Here is a 13,752-nt window from a genome sequence, read left to right on the forward strand (position 1 = left end):
TTTGGTATGCCTCTGCGCAAAGGTGGGGGATGCCAGCTGGACCATTTCAGAAGGCTGTTTGTGGACGTTTTCTTTCTGTGTACTTTCGTAGATAGGCGACCATCCGGTCCCTTGGTGATTAAGAGATCAAGAAACGCAAGTGATGTTTCATGTATTTCGAAAGTGAAAAATAAACCAAAATCATTTTCATTCAAAATGGCTACCAGTTCTTTAAATCGTTCTGCTGTATCCTGCCATAATATGAAGATGTCATCTATAAAGCGTAACCAGACTAAAGCTGCGCCCATTTGTGACTCCAGATGTTCCGAGAACACCACGGACCTCTCCCACCAGCCCAGGTAGAGATTTGCGTAAGATGGCGCACAAGGGCTGCCCATCGCAACTCCCCTGAGCTGGTGGAAGAACTTCTGATTAAACACGAAGAAATTGTGCTCCAATACAAAACGTAGGAGGGTGATGGTAAACTGACTGTGGCCGGTGTACTGATTGCCTCGCATGCCGAGGAACCCCTCCACAGCACTACATCCTTTGTCGTGTGGGATTGAACTATATAGGGCCTCCTCATCGAGACTAGCCAACAAAGTACCCGGCTCACAGACAATGCCCTCCAGTTTCAGGAGCACGTCCGTGGTGTCCCAGACATATGATGGTAATTGGGCCACGAATGGGCGCAGGATCTGGTCGCAATACATGCTTGCGTGATGTGTCAGGCTGTCAATGCCTGACACTATTGGTCTCGCTTTTAGGGGGGTTGTTCCCTTGTGAACTTTAGGAACTGTATAGAAAGTCGCTACCTGTGGTGTATTTGGTAGAAGGAAGTCAAATTCTGCCTGTGTAATGTACTCCCTCTCTTTTGCCTCCTGGAGAATTATTTTTAAATCCCTCAAATATTCTTTCATCGGGTTTGCTGGTAATCTCATATATCCTGATGTATCACTTAAGATGCTCTCACACATCTTAACATAGTCCTGTGTGTTTAAGACAACCAAATTCCCACCCTTATCCGCTGGTTTTATGGTAAGGTCAGGGTTACTCATGATATTTTTAAGGGCTAATTGTTCTGATGGAGTCAAGTTGCTTTGATGTTTAGGCACTATCTTTCTAATGTCATTTGTTACCAGAGTTAAAAACATGTCCAAGGGACCCCTTTCACTAACTGGAGGCATTTTGTATGATGCCATTTTTAAATTTGTGAATGGCCCCTTCCCTTCTTCATGTGTGTTTTCATGTAGAAGTGCCATCAAGTCCTGATGTGCAGGGACATCTTCTGGTGATATACCCAATTCATGTGCCTGTCTTTTTCTTTGTTGTATATAATGCTTCTTCCATTTTGTGGAGGCCCTATATAGTTCAATCCCACACGACAAAGGATGTAGTGCTGTGGAGGGGTTCCTCGGCATGCGAGGCAATCAGTACACCGGCCACAGTCAGTTTACCATCACCCTCCTACGTTTTGTATTGGAGCACAATTTCTTCGTGTTTAATCAGAAGTTCTTCCACCAGCTCAGGGGAGTTGCGATGGGCAGCCCTTGTGCGCCATCTTACGCAAATCTCTACCTGGGCTGGTGGGAGAGGTCCGTGGTGTTCTCGGAACATCTGGAGTCACGAATGGGCGCAGCTTTAGTCTGGCTACGCTTTATAGATGACATCTTCATATTATGGCAGGATACAGCAGAACGATTTAAAGAACTGGTAGCCATTTTGAATGAAAATGATTTTGGTTTATTTTTCACTTTCGAAATACATGAAACATCACTTGCGTTTCTTGATCTCTTAATCACCAAGGGACCGGATGGTCGCCTATCTACGAAAGTACACAGAAAGAAAACGTCCACAAACAGCCTTCTGAAATGGTCCAGCTGGCATCCCCCACCTTTGCGCAGAGGCATACCAAAGGGACAATATTTAAGAATGCGTCGAAATTGTTCAACACAGATGGAATTTAAAAGAGCATCCGATGACCTCAGACAAAGATTCAGAGAAAGGGGTTACCCTGATGACATTCTGAAACAGGCATATCATTATGCCAGAACACAGGAAAGAACATCTCTCCTAGTACCACGTAAAAGAGATGAGATGGAACAGACTCGAATAATTGGCATATATGATTGTGCAAATACTCAGATTTGGGCAATTTTGAAAAAATATTGGAATATCTTAGGCCTAGATCCAGATGTGGGGGAATGTATAGGCACACAACCTCAAATTACATTCAGGAGAGGTAAAAATCTTAAGGACCAACTGGTGCATAGTCACTATGTACCAGTGAGGAATGAAACATGGCTGGGCAGGAGTGGAGGTAAGGGGACCAAGAGATGTGGTACCTGTAGAGCGTGTGAGTATATAGACCTAAACAGAACGTATAGGAATGAATTTTTGGACAAGTCGTTTCCGGTCAGATGTCTGGCTAATTGTAAAACAAAGGGTGTGGTGTACCTAATGACTTGTATCTGTACAAAACAGTATGTAGGTAAAACCAATAGAGAATTGAGGCGACGTATTCTTGAACATATTGGCGACATAAATAGGAAATCGGATACTCCAGTTGCCAATCATGTGAATACTTACCATCTGGGAGAACCGGGAAGCATTCGTTTCTTGGTACTAGAAAAAGTAGAGCCGTCACCAAGAGGTGGCAATTATGAAAGAAGGATACTTCAGCAGGAAAGCCGTTGGATTTATCGTTTGAACACACTGAATCCAAACGGCCTAAATGAGGAATTATCTTTCCATTCTTTTTTGATGTGATCTATATAGTAGTAGTAACATCAATGAAGATATAGATCTACATGTAACATTAAAAAACCAGGACTGGAACTGGTAATTTCAAAAATACTAGTAGTAAGATCAATTAGGATTTTGAAAAAAACCAGGACTGGAATTGATGATCTCAAAAGTCCAGGAATACGTCTATTTTAGACATCAATAGTGGAATCATTTAGAGTTCCCATAATACAATATCATATTGATCACCCTTAGTTCTATAAGGTAACCATAATAGATAATATATTGGAGGAACATCTATATATATTAGATATAGAAAGGATAGACACTTTATAATAGTTTAACAACATAGAGTTAGTCGTGGTTCCTATAGGTATAGAACAATATTCAAACAAAAATGCAAAAAAAACCGCAATCAGGCTGCATGTAGGCATTTATTAAAATACAATACAACATATAAAATCCAAGTGCAACAAGGAATCGCATGTTTCTTTATTAACATATGTTAACTACAACAGGATGTATGCAGGATGAAAAAGAATTGGTGGACATCATTGTTGATATGTTCAGCACGGGATTCCAAATGTTAAAATGGAGTACATATGTGTTAGACGTATTCAAAAACCCGGTTGTGTCCAGGATGAACTAAACAAACACTCAAAAACATGCATTGGATATTAGTATATGTAAAATATCTATAGGAAGATATCGATACATAAGAGAAACAAAGTATCATGGTTATGAGATCCTTGATAGGCAAGGGGTGGTGATAATATATAGAATACATATGGGATATAGATGGATTTTCCATTAAGATGTACATAAGAGACATAATACTGCTGTAGTATCCTTTAGAGAAGGTTTCTCTATTGTTTGGACAGCCGATCATAAACAGAATACTTACCGTAATCTCATTGCCTCCTTTTAAACAGCCGCCGTATTCTCCGATAACCACGCCTCCACTGGGGGAGGGCGGATCATGACGTGCAGCTTCTAACACAGAGCAGTGCGGTGGCATTGCGTGATTGGAGTAGAAGCGAGATCAGAACCCCGCCCAGTGGGAGGAATTATTCTATAGCGCTAGGCTATATTAAGCGCTGCAGAGACGGCCGCGACTGCGGTCATTCAATACCGAACAGGGCATCAGTGCGGCGTCACTAGACGGTGGTCGCCTGTTTGCCCTAGATTTTAGGGAGAGATGAGCACTTGCAAATAATATATCCACCATAGGAACCCCTGATGAGCCTTGAGACATAGGCGAAACGCGTAGGGTTAAAAAGGAGGATAGAATACTTTAGGTGGACGCAACAGAGCATAGACTCCCAATGCAAGTTAGCTGGACATATAGCTACCAATGACCAACCCTATTGGACTAAGACACTGACTTAATAGAGGGATGGTGGTAACAGAACACTGAATACTGGGCAAAGAGTTAAGACGTGATTGTGTGGAATGGAGTGTAGCCATCATTTCCTTGTTCCGACGATCGATCTGTATAACTCCCCGTATGTACAGGTGTGTCTGTAAAAATCCCTAGTCTGTGTACTTATCGGGGTATACCAACACTGTGGACGTCAAAAGCAGTGTGATATATGCAGATTGACAGTAGGATATAGGGGAAGTTTAAAGAGGGAGGAAACAATCATTACCTCTTTTCCCTACAATCTGTATATGTTTTGGTTAATTGTGGCTATACAGGAGGAATCAGAGCTTGGAGGAGTGAACTAAAATGTATCCCTCTAAAGTGTACTGTATTTAGCCATTTTACTTATAGTTTTAGCCAAGTGCTATATTTTTAACATCACTAAGAAGAGGGTTACGTACCCTAAATAAATTGAAATAATATTTTAGCAGATCACATTTTTTTGTAAATATTGTTCTTCTCTTTCCTCTCACAGTTACCCACTCCATTGTGTCTGTGGTTTGGCCATACAGTTATCATTCACCGTATACTGCTGCACAAACTAACTCTGAGTGTATGTCTTTTTGTTTGTTTTTACAAAAACTATTTACAAATAGAAAAGCCCTAAAAAGATGACCTGATAGTGAACTGCATCAGACAGCTTTTTTTTTTGCGCTACAATGGCAGCAGCTTGTATGTAAATTGGGTAACTTAAAATAAAACTTTTAGCAAAAGGAAATCTTTTTAGTTTAACACAGGCCGCAAGACTGTTTATTGGGCGAGCAACAAAAAACCCCTTAAGAAACAGATTTTTTTTCAGATTTGAAGGCTCCCTCACATTTATTCAGTGAGCTAAAAAAACCTTAAGTAAATTAGTTTTTTTCAGATTAGCGCAGATAGAGTCAATATCTTACCGTTAGAACAGCAGTTTGTGTGTATTTAACAAAAAAGTTAAACTCTTGCCCATATAAACATAAGAAAAGATTTTTTCACCAACAGAACTGTCTTTATTAATACAAACTATGTTAGACAATATGTGGACAGATCAAACTGCTCGATCGCAAAACAACCGTAGACAAGAATAGTCTATTGGCAATGAAGCACTTTATAGTACCTGTCTGTATTATTGCAGCACAGATCTTCTCCCTTAAGGTGCATTCACACGGAGTAAACGCACCGCGCAATGTGGCGCGTTTACGGCGCGTGTACGCCGCGGTTTTTTTACGGTGCGTGATTATGCCGCGTTAACGCCGCGTTTACGCGCCGTTAACGCGGCGTAATCGCGCACCGTAAAAAACTGCGGCGTACACACGCCGTAAACGCGCCACATTGCGTGGCGCGTTTACTCCGTGTGAATGCACCCTTACTCCTATCTATGATTTCACTAATCACTAATCTTCTTGTAATGGATTAAATCTGACTACACTGTATTGTAATTCTCCTACTCCTAAAATTCTCTAGCTCTATTTCAAGCTTTACTCTGTATCATGCAGTGATGAATATCCATCCCTATCTCCACCATCACTGAAATGCCTCATGTTCATCCAACACAACCTTATATAGTGTATATGACATCAGTATTGTAAGGTGTCCTCCTACCACTCACTATTGGCTGTCAGCTGATGTCAGGTGAAGCAGGAACATCACAGTGACTTACAAGACAAGGATCTCTTCTGTATTTTCACTGTGCAATACATGGGGCAGCAGCCATTTTAGTTCATCCAAGACAAATGCTAAAAACCCTATTTGGATTATTCCAGTTGAACCTGGGTCGTGACGATTTGGTTCATCTGTCTCTAATTATAAAAACTAATAGGTAGAAGTGAACAGAGCGTCACGGGATTATGTGCAGCATAATATAATTGTCTACACTATATTTTACCAACAGTGAGAGGGCACATTTTCTTTTCACATTTACAATCTAAAGATTTTAGAGTAATTTTATGTGACAGATCACAAACATCTCATCTTCTTATTCTTACAGTTTAGGTGATAATCATCTACCAGACACTTCCTGCACCCAGTTGGCCTCTGTAATAAGGAATAACCAGTCCCTGAAGATACTTGGCCTGTCTGGTAACCGTCTGTTTGGTCCCAACTTTAGAGACTTGATGGCCGCTCTGTCCAGTCCAGCCTGCAGGATAGAGGAATTACAGTGAGTATAAGAGATGTGTACAGGAGGAGACATGTGGGGACAAGTTGTTATAAATATCATGGCAGGCCTAGAGCATTTGTTACACCTGTACTTACCATGACAGCTGATCATCTTGCTGGGTTGATTGCCTTATAATGCGAATCTACATTTCATGTAACACCTCGTACAAAATGAACCGTGCATATGGCTTAGGGTTGGATCGAACCCTGGTTAAGAACCACTGGTTTAGGGGTACTAAGATTTGTACTTATTCTAGGGTCTGGTGCGGATTCTGACTGAGTGTACAGAATTTGTATTGCTATAGTGGTTGCAGAGGGCAGCAGGTGGGAGGGTCAAAGATGTCTCTACAGTAAATTTGACAATTATTAGTATAAGCCATTGTGGCAGTCTAGGTGGATTGAGGAGATGATGAGAAGGAACAGCTACATCAGAGAAGACATCACCAGTGTGTTACTGAATCTTAGAGGAGCTGTCATTTTTCCTGACATAATTATCTTAGAAGATACTGTACATTTATTCCACAAAAATCTTCTTGTAGCTCAGACCTCATTGACAACTAGTTGTGACAATATTTACTAAAAGACAGGGGACAATGTGCAGATTTATACTAACTATATATGAATGTGTCAACCTAATCTCATCTTCTTGTTACAGTTTGGATAGTAATAATCTACCAGACACTTCCTGCACCCAGTTGGCGTCTGGAATAAGGAATAACCAGTCCCTGAAGATACTTGACTTGTCTGGTAACCCTCTGTCTGGTCCTCACTTCAGTGACTTGATGGCCGCTCTGTCCAGTCCAGCCTGCAGGATAGAGGAGTTACAGTGAGTATAAGAGATGTGTACAGGAGGAGACATGTGGGGACAAGTTATACAGGGATGTTATTCTATTTTATGCACATGTACCGGCGTCTAACCCTCCCCGGCATCTACCTTTCTATTACAGCGGATGCCGGGTCTGTATTGCAGCCACATTCGGACTATAAGATGCACCCTTCTTTTTCCCCCAAATTTTTGGGGAAAAAAGTTAATCTCATAGTCCGAAAAATACGGTAAATATATTGTATTTATCTGCAGAATAACCTCACCCAGACATGAGAGCAGAAATCAACAACATATGGACAGCTACATATGCAGATGAAGGGGGGGGGACGTGGCTGTTTGAAATTAGACAATGGTCAGCATAGTAACATTAATGTTTGCAACCCTTTATGCTCAAACTTACTTATGAACTTCCAAACCCACCCCCGGAAGGCAATTTTTCTCTTTCACAATATAAAGATTTTGTACTTTTCTACTGTATATTATCACTCACATCTCATATTCTTATTCTTACAGTTTAGCTGGTAATAATCTACAAGACACTTCCTGCATCCAGTTGGCCTCTGGAATAAGGAATAACCAGTCCCTGAAGATACTTGACCTGTCTTATAACAGTTTGTCTGGTCCTCACTTTAGTGACTTGATGGCCGCTCTGTCCAGTCCAGCCTGCAGGATAGAGGAATTACAGTGAGTATACGAGATGTGTACAGGACTGTGATTTGGGGGCCACCTGTACTATAAATTAGCACATCACTCAGACTACACATATCCTGAAATGAAATGAAGTCTAAAAATAGTGTAAAGATTTCTAGAGATAGATATACCTAGATATTTCATTTGGTCCACCACTAACATACAAATTCAGTGAAGTATTATAGCCATGAATTGGTAACAGGACTGACTTCATCCAATTCATTTTCATACCAGCATGATATTCTTGGGTTTTAACAATCTTAACTTTTTATAGGTACAGAGGAATTTAACCCTTTAAAAAATAATAATAATAATACAATTTATTTATATAGTGACAACATATTCTGCAGCACTTTACAAAATGTAGGGTTCATGTATAGATAAAAAAGATACATTACAAAGAAGTAGTTAATTTACACAATGGGACTGAGGGCCCTGTTCCCAAGAGCTTACATTCTATAGGGTAGAGTGGGTGACAGAAGAGGTAGCAGGGGCGGCATTGCTTATACAGTGATCAAACAATTTTGTAATAGAGGTGACTGTCATTACACAACCATACAACTGTATGAGCCGTCACCAGTCGTGTCCTTTAATGTGCAGATGGTGCCTGGACATATAAAGTTACCCTGAAATGACATCATATCATGTGGGGAAATGTGGGAGCGGGGACAGAGGAGGGTTTGTTTTAGGGAATATAACTGCAGAAGAGTTTACATTAGGAATTGTGACCGGAAAGTCTGAAAAGATGTGTCTTTATGTATAATCCATTTGTTATTAAAGGTTTTTCAAATACGTAAGATACAAATACAAATAACACAAAAGAATCAATGAACAGGGCTCACAGGCCGTAAACAATGGAGATGGCAAAGGGGAAACCCCTAGCCGGTATATCAATACAGCAAATATACATCGCCTAGGTAAAAAGAAAACTAGGACAGGGAAGCCAACCCCAAGAGACTGCTGCAGAAGGGGAGGAAAGGAAAAAACAGACAAAGACGCAGGGAACAAACACAAAGACCAAACAACAAGAACAAACATAAAAGACAGGACAGGAGACAAAGAGGAGAAAACAAAAGAAATAATGGGGAGAAAAGAGGTGGAGACAAGGGGCATCCCTCTGGCCACTGCATCCTATTACTGGAGGCGTTCTGAAAGCCTGAGGGATGGCAAAAGGAGAACAGCGCTGTGCCGAGAAAACCACTCCTCCTTCACCCGTCTGGCCTGCGCCTCCTTCCCTCCTGTGTAGCTTCATTGCAGGAGCAAGATATGAGAGGCAGGGAAGGAGGGGCGGGCCAGATGGGTGAAGGAGGCGTGGTTTCAAGTTTGCTTAGAAAACCACGCCTTCTTCACCCATCTGGCCCGCCCCTTTTTCTCTTCTTGCATAGCTTCACTGCAGGAGCGAGATCTGAAATTCGAGTTGATCCTATTTCTTTCTATAGTATTTCTTCTGACATCCACCACATTAGTTTAGACCCTGATTGCCTCCTAACAACAGAATGAAAAATCCAGCATATTGTGGGTGTCTCTTTCCATCCATGGATGCCAAACCTGTGCACAAAGTGCATGAAAATGTCATCAGTTATGTCCTGCTCCCACATAAAAGAATGGTTTGGGCTCAATTGATATATGTGAGCCCAGCATAATAGGTATCATAGATGGGGGTCCCACACTCAGGACCACCATTTATAAGCCAAAGTGGAAAGCTGCCAGCAAGCAGTGTATATATTATCTGAAAGGGCACTTCCATGAATAGCAATGTGTAATGCTATGGTATTCTTTATATCTTTGATGACAACCAGCCCAGTTGATTGATAGATGGTTCTGGATATGGGAGGCCGTTGAGATAGCAGTCCTCAATAGAAACATGTATACGTATACATTCAGTTTCAGAATTACGCCAAAATCTGCGGGGTGATATCAAGAAAATACAAATTATACCGACATGAGACCAAATAAAACACAAAGACCAAAACAACATGCAACAAATGCAAAATAAAATTAAGGATGAAAAATAATAAAAATTATAAACGAATATATCAAAAAAATGTGAGGAGGCGGATTATATGAGGACAATCAAAATGAGCCTCAATTGTTGAATCAGAAACAGGCAGTGCATAAGATTATCAAAGAAATGGGGCATAACTAATATTTTCATTAAGGCCGCAGGGTTGTACAGTATTTAAAGTATAAATCCAGCGGCTTTCCATCTGGGCCAATTTTTTCTTCCAATTACCCGCTCTTATTCCCACTTGTACCTGGTCTATCGCCTGAATATGGAGGGTGGAGAGATCTGAATTATGATGGAGAAAGAAATGGCTCGGGATGGTTTTTAACTGAGTACTATCCAGGATGTCTTTACTGTTCTGGATCCCTAGTACATGTTCTCTGACTCTACGTCTGAGCTCCCGTGATGTTAACCCTATATAGATCAAATTACACGGCATGTCGCAAAGTATATCACGCCTGTTGATTAGCAATTCAGATTTTTTCTTACATGAAATGTCTTACTTTGATCAGAATTCCAAAGTCATTATAAAAGGAACGAAACTCAGCAGCAATATCCGTGGGATTATTCACCAGGTGACCCGAACCCGTGAGGACGTAAGTGGGGGTGTGCCAGGGCTCGACCGCATTTGTTAGCGAATTCATAGTAATGTTTTTTAACGCGGTCCCTAGAGCGTAGGTACATCTCGTCAAGGAAGGAGCAGAGCTCCTCCCACACATTGATAAGCTCGGTGAGGGTCTCATGGGATCTGGTGTGCTTATGGGACAACTCCAACGAATAGATCAGTTTCAGACAGTCAGCGACCCAAGCGGCTCGCTCTCTCTTTAGGTAGGAGCCGTGTTGAATCAGGACCCCCCCCCCCCTAACCACACATTTTAAGGCCTCCCACTGTAAATGGGGAGGGGGGTAGGGTCATGCGCATGAGTAAGGAGAAAGTCCCCAGTGGCCGGATCAATGGCCTCTTTGCAGGTAGTATCCTTCAGCAGGCTCTCATTCAGCCTCCACGTGAAGGGTCGGCGCGCCATGCCGGGAATCTCCAGGGAAAGGTAAACAGGTGCGTGATCCGATCAAAGGGCCGAGTCTATGCGGACATCGGAAGACCAAGAGAGTGCATGATGGCTAGTCAAGAAAAAATCAATACGACTGTAGGAGTTATGGGCAGGGGAATGGTAGGTGTCCCTGCCTTGATGGTTCAAAATACGCCAAATGTCTACCAGCTGGGAGTTATGAAGAGCAGACAACAGACGGCGCAGCTGTGAAGGGGCATGAGGGGGTCAGGAGGGAGAGGAGTCAACCAGAGGATCCAGAACAAAATTAAAATCACCACCCTTAACCACAACACCCTTACAGAATTCTGTCAGCCTGCTGACCAAGGACCTACAAAATGTCAGTTGGCTCTGGTTTGGGAGATAACCAGCAACGGTAGGACAATGCCCGCAGTGCGCAGTTTAAGGAAGAGGAACCTACCCTCAGGGTCAATTAGGGTATAAGATAAGATAATCCTTTAATAGTTCTACAGTGGGGAAATTTCAGTATCCAGTACCTCGTGCTGTAAGGAGCGATGGAGGACTATCGAGACTCCCTTGGACTTGGCGAACGGGTTGAAGCGGTGGAACCGGAGAGGGTAGTGAGGGCTTCGGACATGATCCTTCCTGAAGTGGGTCTCCTGCAAGATAAGGACGTGAGAATGTTTTTTATGCAGCTGGTAGAGAATCTGGTTACGTTTCTGGGGAACATTAAGACCCCGGGCATTAAGGGTGCAAAAGTTGAGGGAGGACATGGTAGACAGAGGGGAAAGGAAGGCACAAGAGGGATGCACAAGAGGGAGGAAACAAAAATAAACAGTAAGAGAACAAAGACAAAAAGGGAAACAAGAAAAGGTAGGAACAGAGGGCAAATAAAGAAAATCACAAAAATAGACAAAGAACAAACCGACCAAGTGGGGTGGAGAGACTATCTCCACTCAAAAGAAGCGGGGAGAAGGCAAGAAAAGAAGCCAAAATCCACACTACTCTCCACACTTTCCCTTTGGTGTGTGGCTTCCGCGCCCCCCTCCGGGACCGCATCCCCTTTGTTTTTTCTCTCTCTTATTGAGTTGCTCTTATGATTGACTGTTATTTTCATTGGTCAGTGTTTCATGCTGTTTTTGATGCTTCTTTTCTCATTGTTTGGCCTGGGGCGGGGTAACGACTACTCTTTTGGAAAAGTCCATTTCCAACTGGGGCCTCCACGTAGCCTGTCACTTGCAGGTAATTAGAAACAGGGCCTTTTGGGTATTTAAACTATATACGGTATTTATAACTATGTGTTCATTCATTATCACTACGACTAAGGGGCAGCAAGCCTCGAAACGCGTCAGTGGTTCTAGTATGTAAACACTTTTCTTTGTCCTCCTTGTTTTGGTATGTTACGTTCATATTTTTGATGATTTTTTGCTCTGTCTTTGTGAATGTTTTTATGGACTTTCTCTATTAAATGTTACGTTTTATGAAATTCTGGACCCCTTTTCCTTTGCTGGACAAGATTTTGTTTTGGTTTTTCATATATCGCCTCAGTCCGGGAGGCTTTGTCCGAGCAGAGTTTTGTTGGGTGTAATTTGAAAAACATCTGAGGTTGGCTGTGGATCCTCTGTTCTACGTGTGAATAATTTTATAACCAATATTTAATAGGACGGCATGCCTTCAGGTCTAGCACATCTTTGCTTCCTTCAATATTAACACAATCAGGGCTTTCAACATCGATGTCAAAGGAGCCGCACAATCTGAATTTGTAAGTGGCTGAAGAAGAAGTCTCTGTGGTTTGAAAGCTTGTGAAGGTAATTTTTCTAGTCAGAGATTCTAATGTCCAATAATAGAGGATTGTGATCAGAAAGATGTCTGGGTGTGTAAGTAATCCTCTCTACCAATTGAGTATAATCATTGTTTACAATAGCTCAACGTTGAGTCTTCTCTAGATACATAGAAGTATACAGAAATAAGCTAGAATATCTGGGTTCCATCTGGGATGGATCATCTATATCTGACCTTATTTTTACAGTTTGGATGACAATGACTTGCTAGACACTTCCTGCAAGCAGTTGGTATCTGGGATATCAAATAATAAGTCCCTGAAGAAGATTGTCCTGTCTAAGAACCATCTGTTTGGTCCCAACTTTAGAGACTTGATGACAGCTCTGTCCAGTCCAGACTGCAGGATAGAGGAATTACTGTGAGTATAAGAGATGTGTACCGGAGGAGACATGTGGGGACAAGTTATACAGGGATTTTATTCTATTTTATGCTCCTCCGCACCATTGTTATGTCTATGAGAGAAACTGCTGACTGCACCTTCATATGTGACGTCTCTACTAATGTCTGACTGTCTCGTCTCCTCATATCACTTCTCCTCTCTATGTCATATATGAAATGTCATTTACCACTATTATTATTACTATTACACTATTATATATGGAGTCTTATCAGACAGCGTGAGGAGCCGCATCCCATGGAAACACATTGGGACATTTATATCACATGTATCACTTTTTAATAGGCCGTAGGATGTGTTCCTAGTACTGCACTCAGTTCTGCGTTGTCGTTGGAGAATATGTTGGCAGCTCCCAGTGAGGGCTGTCCGGGGAGCAGCAGCCAATGAGGAGTGTCCTAGACAAGGACGGTCCCACAGAAAGGCTCTCCCTGTTTCTCCCAAAAACTCCACTCCCAATGCTCTCAGTCTGATCTGACCACTGTGGCTGGTACAACTTCCTTGAACCAAGTGTAGAGCTGTTAATAGGTTCATTGTAAGGGAACTAATAGTTAGGCAATTCCCTAGTGCTGTTGCTGGAACAATGGAATAAGGGAAAGCTAGAGATAGTGAGCCTTAAACTTGACCCAGCCCCTGTCCCTACTTACTTGCCACACTGTCCTAGTGACAGGAGCAACTTGGCAACGGTCCTTTCTCTCAATAATTGTA

General features: G+C 42.0%; 1 protein-coding gene across 1 annotated transcript in view; it reads left to right on the forward strand.

Moving 5' to 3' along the window:
- Window positions 1-13,752, forward strand: part of LOC142214340 (NACHT, LRR and PYD domains-containing protein 12-like) — a 240,545-nt gene that overhangs the window by 205,407 nt on the left and 21,386 nt on the right. Inside the window, exons 15-18 of the mRNA XM_075283268.1 lie at window positions 6,111-6,281; window positions 6,936-7,106; window positions 7,620-7,790; window positions 12,838-13,008. Coding sequence (XP_075139369.1) covers window positions 6,111-6,281; window positions 6,936-7,106; window positions 7,620-7,790; window positions 12,838-13,008 — 684 coding nt within the window. The remainder of the gene's footprint in view (window positions 1-6,110; window positions 6,282-6,935; window positions 7,107-7,619; window positions 7,791-12,837; window positions 13,009-13,752) is intronic.

This window comes from Leptodactylus fuscus, chromosome 7 (assembly GCF_031893055.1).
Source record: "Leptodactylus fuscus isolate aLepFus1 chromosome 7, aLepFus1.hap2, whole genome shotgun sequence".
Taxonomy (NCBI): domain Eukaryota; kingdom Metazoa; phylum Chordata; class Amphibia; order Anura; family Leptodactylidae; genus Leptodactylus; species Leptodactylus fuscus.